This window comes from Pristiophorus japonicus, chromosome 3, assembly GCF_044704955.1.
Source record: "Pristiophorus japonicus isolate sPriJap1 chromosome 3, sPriJap1.hap1, whole genome shotgun sequence".
In the NCBI taxonomy this organism is placed as follows: Eukaryota; Metazoa; Chordata; class Chondrichthyes; family Pristiophoridae; genus Pristiophorus; species Pristiophorus japonicus.
The window spans coordinates 12,933,851-12,948,497 of record NC_091979.1 but is presented as its reverse complement, the minus strand read 5'-3'; the positions used below and the strand labels follow the sequence as shown (position 1 = coordinate 12,948,497).

The 14,647-nt window shown below is 48.0% G+C and overlaps 1 protein-coding gene across 1 annotated transcript in view; it reads right to left on the bottom strand.

Annotated features, from left to right (window-relative positions):
- The window catches only part of LOC139256810 (SPRY domain-containing protein 3-like), a 1,568,464-nt gene that overhangs the window by 383,528 nt on the left and 1,170,289 nt on the right, over positions 1-14,647 (bottom strand). The window contains exon 6 of the mRNA XM_070874320.1: positions 12,365-12,514. Within this exon, the coding sequence (XP_070730421.1) occupies positions 12,365-12,514 (150 nt within the window). The remainder of the gene's footprint in view (positions 1-12,364; positions 12,515-14,647) is intronic.

The window sequence follows — 14,647 nt, the reverse complement described above, 5'->3', positions numbered from 1 at the left end:
CTCCTCTTTACCCCATTTTGAGCTTAAGCTGTATTCTTTTCCCCACAGGCTGTAATTTGACAATTTATTCAATGTGTTGTACCCTTCAGTATGTATTGGTCTGTGTGTGTTATTAAAGGTGTGCCTTTTACTTATTTTTAAACACAATAAAGCCATACCTGCTTCCTACCTTGAAACCGATTGTCTGTCCAAGTCTGTCACAGTCCCTTCATAATTCCAGTGTCTAGAACCAAGGGTGTGGGAGCGATTCGGAACCGCTCATATAAGGTCAGAAGGGAAAGCTGACCCCCTGCAAACCATCCCTTACACCAAGGCCCTGTACAACTGCAGTAAGACCTCCCTGTTCCTCTACTCAAATCCCCTAGCTATGAAGGCCAACATACCATTTGCTTTCTTCACCGCCTGCTGAACCTGCATGCCAACTTTCAATGACTGATGAACCATGACACCCAGGTCTCGTTGCATCTCCCCTTTTCCTAATCTGCCGCCATTCAGATAATATTCTGTCTTCGTGTTTTTTTTCCCCAATTGGATAACCTCACATTTATCCACATTATACTGCATCTGCCATGCAGTTACCCATTCACCTTCTTCATCGCTTCTCTTTAAGCGGCTCGGTGTCAATTATTTTTGTCTCATAATACTTCTGTCAAGTGCCTTGGGATGTTTCATAATGTTAATCACAGAATCATAGAACATTACCACACAGAAGGAGGCCATTATGTCCATTGTGTCTGAGTCGGTTGAAAACGTGTTCTCCAACCTTATCCCACCTTCCATCACTAGGTCCATAGCCCTGTAAGTTACAGCTCTATCAGGGCACACCAATTTTATACACCTCAAATAAATTCTTCCTCAGCCTCCTCAACCCCAGCCTATCTAATCTTTCCTTATAGCTAAAATTCTCCAATCCTGGCAACATCCTCATAAATCTCCTCTGCACCCTCTCCAGTGCAATCACATCTTTCCTGTAATGTGTTGACCAGAACTGCACGCAGTACTCCAGCTGTGGCCTACTAGTGTTTGAAACAGTTCAAGCATAACCCCCCTGCTCTTGTATTCTATGCCACGGCTAATAAAGGCAAGTATTCCGTATGCCTTCGTAACCACCTTATCTACCTGTCCTGCTACCTTTCAGGATCTGTGGCCATACACGCCAAGGTTCCTCTGTTCCTCCACACCTCTCAGTATCCTCCCATTTATTGTTTCTTCCCTTCTGCCCACGCTCCAATCACCGACCTGAACCTTGATGACGTCACCCTTCGCTGCCGTCGCCCTCCTGCACCAGCTCGCGCTGTACCTTGGAGCCGTTTCGAGGGACCACCAATGACTGATCGACTGTGTATTCTCTTGCCTTGTTGCCCCGTCGACAAATGTATTAACTCACACTTCTCCGGATTGAAAGGCGATATATAAATTCAAGTTTTTGCTGTTGTTCATTACAGAAACGAAAAACTCCCGCCACCACACCACCCACTGGCAGGGGGCGATAAATTCAGTCGCGCCTCTTTTGCGGCACTAATCTGGGCGGAGCGGTACTTTTAGCGCCTTGGGTCAGCCTGCGCCTCCCGTCCGGAAATTGGTCGGAATCGTACAAAGAGCTGACCGGGTGCTAAATCAGCCATTGCACACCAGAGCTGGGGGTGCGGGGGGGGGCAGGGGAGGGGGCGATTGTTTGGTCGATACATTTGCGGACCCATTGCGCCTGCGGCGATCTCCGACTGCGATCCCGGCAAAAGCCGAGTCTGAAAGGCACGGCATCATGACACGCCTAGTAAAGTTTTCACAATCACTTGTTTTCCCCCCGTACAGTTCTGTCTGTCTGCCGCTGCAAACTGGGAGCCTCACGCACCGTGCTGTGTGTAAACGTTGCATTGACTGAGACCTCCCAGGAAAGCGTTTCCTCATCCCTGTAAATAGCCGCCAGTTACCGACTCTGCCAGCCTGGACCCACTGTTTTTCCAGACGGTGTTATTGGTGGGAGCTCAATGAGGCGCCGCACTCTACCAGTACCATCAGGCCTGGGGACCAACCCCAGTTCAATGAGGAGTGCAGAAGAGCATGCTGGGAGCAGCACCAGGTGTACCTAAATATGAGCTGCCAACCTGGGGCAGCTGCAACACAGGACTACATGCATGCTAAACAGCAGAAGCAGCATGCTACTGACAGAGCTAAGCGATCCCACAATCAACGGATCAGATCAAAGCTCTGCAGTCCTGCCACATCCAGTCATGAATGGTGGTGGACCGTTAAACAACTAAGGGGAGGAGGAGGCTCCATGAATGTCCCCATCCTCAATGATGGTGGAGCCCAGCACGCGAGTGCAAAAAACAAGGCTGAGGCGTTTGCATCTTCAGACAGAAGTGCCGAGTGGATGATCCATCACAGAAGAAAGTCTTCAGCGCACTGGATACAGCAAAGGCAATGGGTCCTGACAACATCCTGGCTGCCGTGCTGAAGACTTGTGCTCCAGAACTAGCCGCGCCTCTAGCCAAGCTGTTCCAGTACAGCTACAACACTGGCATCGACCGACAATGTGGGAAACTGCCCAGGTATATCCTGTCCAGGACAAATCCAATACGGCCAATAACCGCCCCATCAGTCTACTCTCAACCATCAGAAAAGTGATGGAAGGTGGCGTCAACAGTGCTATCAAGTGGCACTTACTCACCAATAACCAAGGCTCAGTGGGTTCTGCCAGGACCACTCGGCTCCAGAGAGCATTACAGCCTTGGTCCAAACATGGACAAAAGAGCTGAATTCCAGAGGTGTGGTGAGAGTGACTGCCCTTGACATCAAGGCAGTATTTGACTGAGTGTGGCATTAAGGAGCCCTCGTAAAACTGGTCAATGAGAATCAGGGGGAAAATCTCTCCACTGGCTGGAGTCATACCCAGCACAAAGGAAGATGGTTGTGGTGGTTGGAGGTCAATCATCTCAGCCCCAGCATATCGCTGCAGCAGTTCCTCAGGGCAGTGTCCTAGGCCCAACCATCTCCAGCTGCTTCATCAATGGCCTTCCCTCCATCATGTTGGAAGTGGCATGTTCGCTGATGACTGCACAGTGTTCAGTTCCATTCGCAACTCCTTAGATAATGGAGCAGTCCGTGCCCACATGCAGCAAGACCTGGACAATATTCAGGCTTGGGCTGATAAATGGCAAGTAACATTCGCACCACACAAGTGCCAGACAAATATCATCTGCAAAAAGTGATAGTCTAATCACTGCCCCTTGGCATTGCCATCAGCGAATTCCCCACCATCAACATCCTGGGGGTCACTATTGACCAGAATCTCAACTGGACCAGCCACATAAATACTGTGGCAACAAGAGCAGAGGCTGGGTATTGTGTGGTGGGTGACTCACCTACTGACTCCCTAAAGCTTTTCCACATTAAATCAGGAGTGAAATGGAATACTCTCCAGATACCTGGATGAGAGCAGCTCCAACAACACTCAAGAAGCTAGGCAAAGTACAAAGCAGCCCGCTTGATCGGCACCCCATCCACCACCTTAAACATTCACTCCCTCCACCACCGGCACACCGTGGTTGTAATGCATACATTTAAGAGGAGGCTAGAAAAGGGAATAGAGGGTTATGCAGATAGAGTTAGATGAGGAAAGACAGGAGAATGCTCGAGAGGACCTGTTTGTGTGGCATATAACCTATGTAATGCTATGGAATATCTATAAGATGCACTGCAGCAACTGTCCAAGGCTTCTTCAAAAGCAGTAGCTAAACCCTCAACATCTACCACCGAGAAGGACAAGGGCGGCAGGTGCATGGGAACACCACCACCTCTGCGTTCCCCTCCAAGTCACAAACCGTCCTGATGTGGAAATATAGCGCCATTCCCTTATCGTTGCTGGGTCAAAATCCTGGAACTCCCTCCCTAACAGCACTGTGGGAGCACCTAACCACCCACACTGCCACGGTTCAAGAAGGCGGATCATCACCACCTTGTCAAAGGAAATTAGAGATTGGCAATAAATGCCAGCATTGCCAGCGATGCCCACATCCTCGGAATTTAAAAAAAATAATAAACCCGCCCCACCATGCACAACCAAACACCACTCAACCCAACTCAACTCAATTCAACTCAACGCAACTCAACCCAACTCAACTCAACTCAATGCAACGCAACACAACCCAACTCAACTCATTTAAACCCAACCCAACTCAACCCAACTCAACTAAACCCAACTCAACTCAACTCAACTCAACCCAACTCAACCTAACTCAACTCATCTCAATCCAATTCAACTCAACCCAATAGTTCGGAAGGACATTAGCTTGGATGATGTGGAATCTATATGGGTAGAGCTGCAGAATACCAAAGGGCAAAAAACGTTAGTGGGAGTTGTGTACAGACCTCCAAACAGTAGTCGTGATGTTGGGGAGGGCATCAAACATGAAATTAGGGGTGCATGCAATAAAGGTGCAGCAGTTATAATGGGTGACTTTAATATGCACATAGATTGGGTTAACCAAACTGGAAGCAATACGGTGGAGGAGGATTTCCTGGAGTGCATAAGGGATGGTTTTTTAGACCAATATGTCGAGGAACCAACTAGGGGGGAGGCCAACTTAGACTGGGTGTTGTGTAATGAGAGAGGATTAATTAGCAATCTCGTTGTGCGAGGCCCCTTGGGGAAGAGTGACCATAATATGGTGGAATTCTGCATTAGGATGGAGAATGAAACAGTTAATTCAGAGACCATGGTCCAGAACTTAAAGAAGGGTAACTTTGAAGGTATGAGGTGTGAATTGGCTCGGATAGATTGGCGAATGATACTAAAGGGGTTGACTGTGGATGGGCAATGGCAGACATTTAGAGACCGCATGGATGAACGACAACAATTGTACATTCCTGTCTGGCGTAAAAATAAAAAAGGGAAGGTGGCTCAACCGTGGCTATCAAGGGAAATCAGGGATAGCATTAAAGCCAAGGAAGTGGCTTACAAATTGGCCAGAAATAGCAGCGAACCCAGGGACTGGGAGAAATTTAGAACTCAGCAGAGGAGGAAAATGGAGTACGAGAAGAAGCTTGCAGGGAACATTAAGACGGATTGCAAAAGTTTCCATAGATATGTAAAGAGAAAAAGGTTAGTAAAGACAAACGTAGGTCCCCTGCAGTCAGAATCAGGGGAAGTCATAACGGGGAACAAAGAAATGGCGGACCAATTGAACAAGTACTTTGGTTCGGTATTCACAAAGGAGGACACAAACAACCTTCCGGATATAAAAGGGGTCGGAGGGTCTAGTAAGGAGGAGGAACTGAGGGAAATCCTTATTAGTCGGGAAATTGTGTTGGGGAAATTGATGGGATTGAAGGCCGATAAATCCCCAGGGCCTGATGGACTGCATCCCAGAGTACTTAAGGAGGTGGCCTTGGAAATAGTGGATGCATTGACAGTCATTTTCCAATATTCCATTGACTCTGGATCAGTTCCTATGGAGTGGAGGGTAGCCAATGTAACCCCACTTTTTAAAAAAGGAGGGAGAGAGAAAACAGGGAATTATAGACCAGTCAGCCTGACATCGGTAGTAGTTAAGATGATGGAATCAATTATTAAGGATGTCATAGCAGCGCATTTGGAAAGAGGTGACACGATAGGTCCAAGTCAGCATGGATTTGTGAAAGGGAAATCATGCTTGACAAATCTTCTGGAATTTTTTGAGGATGTTTCCAGTAGAGTGGACAAGGGAGAACCAGTTGATGTGGTATATTTGGACTTTCAGAAGGCTTTCGACAAGGTCCCATACAAGAGATTAATGTGCAAAGTTAAAGCACATGGGATTGGGGGTAGTGTGCTGACATGGATTGAGAACTGGTTGTCAGACAGGAAGCAAAGAGCAGGAGTAAATGGGGACTTTTCAGAATGGCAGGCAGTGACTAGTGGGGTACCGCAAGGTTCTGTGCTGGGGCCCCAGCTGTTTACACTGTACATTAATGATTTAGACGAGGGGATTAAATGTAGTATCTCCAAATTTGCGGATGACACTAAGTTGGGTGGCAGTGTGAGATGTGAGGAGGATGCTATGAGGCTGCAGAGCGACTTGGATAGGTTCGGTGAGTGGGCAAATGCATGGCAGATGAAGTATAATGTGGATTAATGTGAGGTTATCCACTTTGGTGGTAAAAACAGAGAGACAGACTATTATCTGAATGGTGACAGATTAGGAAAAGGGGAGGTGCAAAGAGACCTGGGTGTCATGGTACATCAGTCATTGAAGGTTGGCATGCAGGTACAGCAGGCGGTTAAGAAAGCAAATAGCATGTTGGCCTTCATAGCGAGGGGATTTGAGTACAGGGGCAGGGAGGTGTTGCTACAATTGTACAGGGCCTTGGTGAGGCCACACCTGGAGTATTGTGTACAGTTTTGGTCTCCTGAGGAAGGACATTCTTGCTATTGAGGGAGTGCAGCGAAGGTTCACCAGACTGATTCCCGGGATGGCGGGACTGACCTATCAAGAAAGACTGGATCAACTGGGCTTGTATTCACTGGAGTTCAGAAGAATGAGAGGGGACCTCATAGAAACATTTAAAATTCTGACGGGGTTAGACAGGTTAGATGCAGGAAGAATGTTCCCAATGTTGGAGAAGTCCAGAACCAGGGGACACAGTCTAAGGATAAGGGAGAAGCCATTTAGGACCGAGATGAGGAGGAATTTCTTCACCCAGAGAGTGGTGAACCTGTGGAATTCTCTACCACAGAAAGTTGTTGAGGCCAATTCACTAAATATATTCAAAAAGGAGTTAGATGAAGTCCTTACTACTAGGGGAATGGTGAGAAAGCAGGAATGGGGTACTGAAGTTGCATGTTCAGCCATGAACTCATTGAATGGCGGTGCAGGCTAGAAGGGCCGAATGGCCGACTCCTGCACCTATTTTCTATGTTTCTATGTTTCTATGTTTCTAACTCAAATCAACTCATCTCAACCCAACCCAACTCAACCCAACTCAACTCAACGCAACTCAATCCAACTCAACTCATCTCAACCCAACCCAACTCAATCCAACTCAATTCAACTCAACCCAACTCAACCCAACTCAACCCAGCTCAAGTCATCTCAACCCAACCCAACTCAACCCAACTCAACTCAACTCAACCCAACTCAACCCAACTCAACGCAAACCAACTCAACTCAATTCAATCCAACCCAACTCAACCCAACTCAACTCAACCCAACTCAACCCAACTCAACTCAACTCAATGCAACTCAACCCAACTCAACCTAACTCAACTCAATTCAACCCAAACCAACTCAACTCAACCTAACTCAACCCAACTCAACTCAACTCAACCCAACTCAACTCAACTCAGCCCAATTAACTCAACTCAGCCCAACTCAACTCAACTCAACCCAGCTCAACTCAACCCAACTCAACCCAACTCAACTCAGCTCAACTCAACCCAACTCAACCCAACTCAACTCAACTCAACCCAACTCAACTCAACTCAGCCCAACTTAACACAACTCAAATCACCTCAACTCAACCCAACTCAACTCAACCCAACCCAGCCCAACTCAACTGAACTCAAATCAACTCAACTCAACCTAACTCAACTCAATCCAACTCAAATCAACCCAACTCAACTCAAACTCAACCCAACCCAACCCAACTCAACTCAACTCAAATCAACTCAACTCAAATCAACTCAACTCAACCCAGATCAGCTCAACTCAACCCTACTCAACCCAACTCAACTCAACTCAACCCAACTCACCCCAACTCAACTCAACCTAACTCAATGCAACTCAACCCAACTCAATCCAACTCAACTCAACTCAACCCAACTCAGCTCAACTCAACCCAACCCTATTCAACCCAACTCAACTCAACCTAAATCAACCCAACTCAACTCAACCTAACTCAACCCAACTCTACCCAACTCAATCCAACTCAACTCAACTCAACCCAACTCAGCTCAACTCAACCCTACTCAACCCAACTCAACTCAACCTAAATCAACCCAACTCAACTCAACCTAACTCAACCCAACTCAACCCAACTCAATCCAACTCAACTCAACTCAACCCAACTCAGCCCAACTCAACTCAACTCAACCCAACCGAACTCAACCCAACTCAACTCATCCCAACTCAACCCAATTGAACTGAACGCAACCCAACTCAACCCAACTCAACTCAATGCAACTCAACCCAACCCAACTCATGCAATGCAATTCAACCCAACTCAAGTCAACCCAGCCCAACTCAACTCAACTCAACCCAACTCAACTCAACTCAACCCAACTCAACTCAACTCAACTCAACCTGACTCATTAATGACTTGGATGAAGGGATCGAGTGTAATGTAGCCAAGTTTGCTGATGATACAAAGCTAGGTGGGAAGGCAAACCGTGGAGGACACAAACGGTCTTCAAAGGGATATCGACGGGCTAAGTGAGTGGTCAAAAAATTGGCAGGTGGAGTATGATGTGGGAAAATGTGAGGTTACCCACTTTGACAGTAAAAATAGAAAGGCAAATTATTATTTAAATGGAGAAAAATTGAAAAGTGCTGCAGTACAGAGGGACCTGGTGTCCTTGTGCATGAAACACAAAAAGTTAGTATGCAGGTACAGCAGGTAATCAGGAAGGCAAATGGAATGTTGGCCTTTATTGCAAGGACCAAGTGTAAAAGCAGGGAAGTCCTGCTACAACTGTACAGGGTATTGGTGAGGCCACACCTGGAGTACTGCGTGCAGTTTTGGTCTCCGTATTTAAGGAAGGATATACTTGCATTAGAGGCTGTTCAGAGAAGGTTCACTAGATTGATTCCAGAGATGAAGAGGTTGACTTATGAGGAAAGGTTGAGTAGGTTGGGCCTCTACTCATTGGAATTCAGAAGAATGATCTTATTAAAATGTATAAAATAATGAGGGAGCTCAACAGGTTGGATGTAGAGAGGATGTTTCCACTCATAGGGGAAACTAAAACGAGAGGATATAGAGCTAAATTTTCCATTATTTTTGCATGCATAACGCCCACTTTACATCCATTTGACTGCTGAAATGACGTGTAACGCCCAGATGTCGCCCATTTAGCCACAAAATGGAAACTGATGCCCAATTATCAGTAACTTATTGGCGACCGATACTTTCCGCATGTGCGTAACTCCGAGAAAAAATAATACCACCCGCCCAATTTTTTTGGCGGATTCATCTGAATGGGCGAAATCAACGCCCATAATATCGGCCAGCGTTACTTTCAGCACCTAATTAGCAGCGAGATTTAATAATACCACCTGGTCAGTTTTTTGTCGTAAAGATCAAATTTGCCAAAACTAACGCCCAGGTGATCGCCCACCATCACCTTCATCACCTCGCACACATCTCGCCCACAATATCGCTCGCCCAAAAAACCGCCGGGAAAAAGTGGAACTAACCGGAACTACTCACAACGGTATGGACGCCATGTTCTACATCACATGTTGCATCATTTAAAAGGCTGCTCTGCTTCAACCTCGGGGGAGTTCGGATGTACTCTGGAGGTGTTTGGAGGTGATGTGAACATCTGAACAAACATCTTATCATACTGTGGACGATTGGAATTTAATAGGTGGCTTAGTGGGGACAGTCATTCTTTGTGGCCAAACATAGAAAACAGAGAGCTACTGTAATGGGGCCTGTCCTTTCTCATGAAGACCACCCACATGCTGCAGACTCTAGATGACAGAGGTACACTCATATCATGTGCCTAATGTAAGATGTGACAGACTGATGAGGAGGACCAGACGTTATACCTCCTGCAAGTACAGGGAGAAGCAGTCTTACCTCAACTTGTCCAACACCACCTGCCTTCAGAGACGGCGCTTCCACAAAGAGGTTATCACTGAGGTATGCCAGCTCATTAGGGGAGATCTGCAGCCTGCCAGCACCATCAGGACCGCACTGTCCGTCAAAGTCAAAGTCACCGTGGCACTGTCGTTCTACGCGTCGGGTTTCTTTCAGGCCTCAGCTGGCGACATTTGCGGTATGTCTCAGCATGCCACACATTGCTGTATTCGACAGGTCACTGAAGCCCTGTACGTACGTAGGATAGACTTTATCAGCTTCCCTATGACCAGGGAGGCTCAGACTGAGAGGGCTCGAGGATTCCTCTCTACCTACCGAATTCAACCGAATTGCTAACTTCCCCAAGGTGCAGGGAGCAATAGACTGTACGTACATCGCCATGCGGGCACCTTTTCAGGATGCAGAGGTTTTCAAGAACCGCAAGGGATTCCGCTCCCTGAATGTCCACCTGGTTGTCGACCAGCAGCAAATTATACTGGCAGTGAATGCTCAATTTCCAGGCAGCATCCATGATGCTCATATCCTGCGTGAGAGCACTGTATCTGACTTGTTAAACGATCAGCCACAAGGTCAATGCTGGATGCTTGGGGACAAAGGATATGGCCTCGCCACCTGGCTGATGACCCCCCCTGCGTGAAACCCACACCGAAGCCGAGAAGCGATACAACGAGAGCCACAGAGCAACTCGTGATATCTTGGAGAAAACCATTGGAGTGCTTAAGCAGTGCTTTAGATGCCTAGACCACTCAGGAGGCGAGCTCCAATACCACCCTGAGCAGGTAGCTCAATTTGTGGTGGTGTGCTCCATGCTGCACAACTTGGCTATCAGGAAGGGACAAGAATTGCCTGATGAGTCTGACAGTCCACCTCACCAGAGAGAGGAAGAGGAGGACGAGGAGGCGGACGCTGACATCGGCCCAGACAATCAGGCTGATGCTGATGCCATGCCCCCGCCCCCCTGTAGATCGGAGGAAAGGTTCCGTGGTGGCATCATAGCTGCATGACTCTTACGTCAGGAGCTCATCAATGATCGCTTTGCCTAAAAGAACGTTGGTGGTATTTACAAAGCTGACACACGGCTGGGTGTGCAGGTCATACATCAATGACGTGCACCTTGATGACAGTTAAAGTTTAAGTTGATTGAAGTTAAGTGTAATTATGCCCTTTTTGATGTTAAGGAATCACCAGTGTGTAACGGTGCAGCTATCTGAGCCAATGCGCAACAAGGTTATGTTAAATAAAAAACATTTAAACCAACCATTTGTCTGAAATCAGAAGTAGTTCTGTAAAAAACAACCCTTCCCCCACACCCCTTCCTCCCCACCTCTACACCTTTCCCTTCCCCTCCTGGCTCCAAGCCGCTTGGCCAAGGAGGTCCTCAGGCGATGCTTCATTTGTGTGGGGGGGGGTGGGGGGAGGGGAGGGCGGGCAGTGACGGCCGAAACGCTGCTTGGAAGGATACGGGAGAGGAAGAGGACGGTCCCGAGGTGGGAGCATGCTCCGAGCCAGAAGCAAGATGTTGCTGTTGGCTCTCATGTCTGGTTGGCAATAGGGGTGCATCACCTTGGGGTGCAGTGCCACGCTCCGGGACCACTGGGAGCCCTCTGCCGCCAATGTTTCTGGCTACCAGCTCCAGGGCCTCCTCCATCCCTTCCATGTTATATCTTATTTGTTGGACAAAAACTCGGGGCCAACTATGTTCTTGGTGCTTAGTGGGCTTTTTGCTACTGGTGAATCTCCCTCGTGCCTCCCACAACAGCCAGACAAGCACACACCACAGCCACACACGCCTTCAGCCCCTCTCTGCTCCCTCTCTCTCTGTCTCCTCTTCTGCGCATGCAATGATAACCCTTGACCTCCTGAATCGCGGGAATCGAGCGTTGCCATGCTGTTGCTAAGGACGGCAACACTTTACAACAGAAGGTCAGAGATTTAACGCCCATTTCACATCGCTCGCGGTAGCGCCCAATTTTTAAAATGGAGACTAGGGACTTTGATAATGGGCGACAAGCCGGCGATCTGAAAACCCATTTTTACCACCCACGCCGGAAATACTGCCCATTTTTGGACAATCTGCACAAAAGTGTAAAATCTAACCCTTTGTCTCAGAATAAGGGGCCGTCCATTTAAAACTGAGATGAGGAGGAATTTCTTCTCTCAGAGGGTTATAAATCTGTGGAATTCTCTGCCCCAGAGAGCTGTGGAGGCTGGGTCATTGAATGTATTTAAGGCGGAGGTGGACAGATTTTTGAGTGACAAGGGGATAAGAGGTTATGGGGAGCGGGCAGGGAAGTGGAGCTGAGTCCATGATCGGGTCAGCCATGATCTTATTAAATGGCGGAGCAGGCTCGAGGGGCCGAATGGCCGACTCCTGCTCCTATTTCTTGTATTCTTATGTTCTTTTAGCCCCGATATTATTCTGATGAATCTGCACTGCTCCCTCTCCATATTCTTCCTGGGAGCTGGTCATTGAAGTGGAGCGTTAGCTGGTCCTCGCTGCCTGTGGGCCATGGGCAGGGTTAATCAGGGAGCCTTTCCCGCCACTTCACTCTTCACTTACCTTCCTCGCCACTCCCACGGCTATGTAACACTTCTCGCCTGGATTCACAATTTCCACCTCGAAGTAGTGACTCCTGGTGCTGAGCGGCAGCTTGGCCTGTGCAAGGCCTACATCCATGATACTTTTTCCTTTCCCAGCATACTCCAGTACCTAGGGACAAAGAGATTGAGAGTGAGAGGGAGAGAAAGAGAGAGAGAGATAGAAAGAGAGAGAGAGAGAGAGAGAGAGACAGAGAGAGAGAGAGACTGAGAGACAGTGAGAGAGAGACAGAGAGACAGACAGAGGGAGAGAGAGAGACAGAGAGAGAGTGAGAGAGACAGAGATAGAGAGTGAGAGAGAAAGACAGTGAGAGAGAGGGAGTGACAGTGAGAGAGAGTGAGAGAGACACAGAGAGAGATAGAGAGAGAGCGAGACAGAGAGAGATAGAGAGACAGAGAGAGACACAGAGAGAGACAGAGAGACAGAGAGAGAGACAGACAGAGGGAGAGAGAGAGACAGAGAGAGACAGGGAGAGACAGAGAGAGAGATAGATAGAGTGAGACAGAGACAGAGAGATACAGAGAGAAAGAGGGAGAGTGAAAGAGACACATGGAAAGACAGCGAGAGAGAGAGGGAGAGACAGAGAGAGCGGGAGACAGAGAGAGAGAGACAGAGAGAGAGAGAGAGAGAGACAGAGAAACACAGAGAGAGACAGAGAGAGAGAGAGACAGAGAGCGAGAGAGAGACAGAGAGAGAGAGAGAGAGAGACAGAGAAACACAGAGAGAGACAGAGAGAGAGAGAGACAGAGAGCGAGAGAGAGACAGAGAGAGAGAGAGAGAGACAGAGAAACACAGAGAGAGACAGAGAGAGAGAGAGACAGAGAGAGAGAGTGAGAGAGAGAGAGAGAGAGAGAGAGAGACTATTATTATAGTTGTCTTCCTGGGAGATAAGGACCATCAAGGCAAATATGGAAATATATAGAATCGGCTGCATGGAAACACAGCATTTACCATCTAACCCACCCACCAGCCACGTCCCACCCTGCCCCCTTCTCCCTCAAGCCTCCTCTTAAATACATCGATGCGATTCGCTTCAACCACTCGTTTCAGCGAGTTCCACATCCTCACCACTCTGGGAGTAAAGACATTCCTGTTACATTAATGAATTGTTGTGTTTGTGACTGTCTTATATTTATTCCCCCTTTGTCCTCACCTCCCCACACATGCAAACAGTTTCTCCACATCCACCATATTCGAAAATCTTCATCATTTTCAAGACTCCAATCTGGTCTCCTCTCATCCTTTTTTCAAGAGGAAATTTCCTCAGCCTGCTCGATCGTTCCTGGTAGATGCATGGTCCAAACTCCCAATCCTGAGTTGTGATCTGACCCCAAATTCCCACCTAACCAAATCCTTCCTATTCCTCCGATTGTCACAAGCATCAGCAGAACCTCAGAGCCTCAAACACTCGACCACAACCCATTACATAGCACCTAGCTCCAGTTGGCAACAATCATACAATCAGAGAAAGTTACAGCGCGGGAGGAAGCCATTCGGCCCATCGTGTCCCCGCCGCCCGACCAAGAGCTACCCGGCCTAATCCCACTTTCCAGCTCTGGGTCCGTAGCCCTGTAGGTTACATTTCAGGTGCACATCCAGGTACTTTTTAAATGTGGTGAGGGTTTCTGCCTCTACCACTCTTTCAGGCCGTGAGTTCCAGACCACCACCACCCTCTGGGTGAAGACATTTCCCCTCAAATCTCCTCTAAACCTCCCCCCAATTACTTTAAATCTATGCCCCCTGGTTGTTGAGTCCTTTGCCAAGGGAAACAGGTCCGTCCTATCCACTCTATCCAGGCCCCTCATAATTTTATACACCTCAATTAGGTCTCCCCTCAGCCTCCTCTGTTCCAAGGAAAACAACTCCAGCCTATCCAATCTTTCCTCACAGCTAAAATTCTCCAGTCCTGGCAACATCCTCGTAAATCTCCTCTGCACCCTCTCCAGTGCAATCACATCTTTCCTGACCAGAACTGCACGCAGTACTCCAACTGTGGCCTAACCAGTGTTTTATACAGTTCAAGCATAACCTCTCTGCTCTTGTATTCTATGTCTCAGCTAATAAAGGCAAGTATTCCGTATGCCTTCTTAACCATCTTATCTCCCTGTCCTGCTACCTTCAGGGATCTGTGGACATGCACTCCGAGGTCCTCCATAAACTTGAGCTCATCCAAAACTCGGCTGCCCCGTGTCCTAACTCACACCAAGTCCCACTCACTCATCACCCCCTGTGCCCCATGTCCT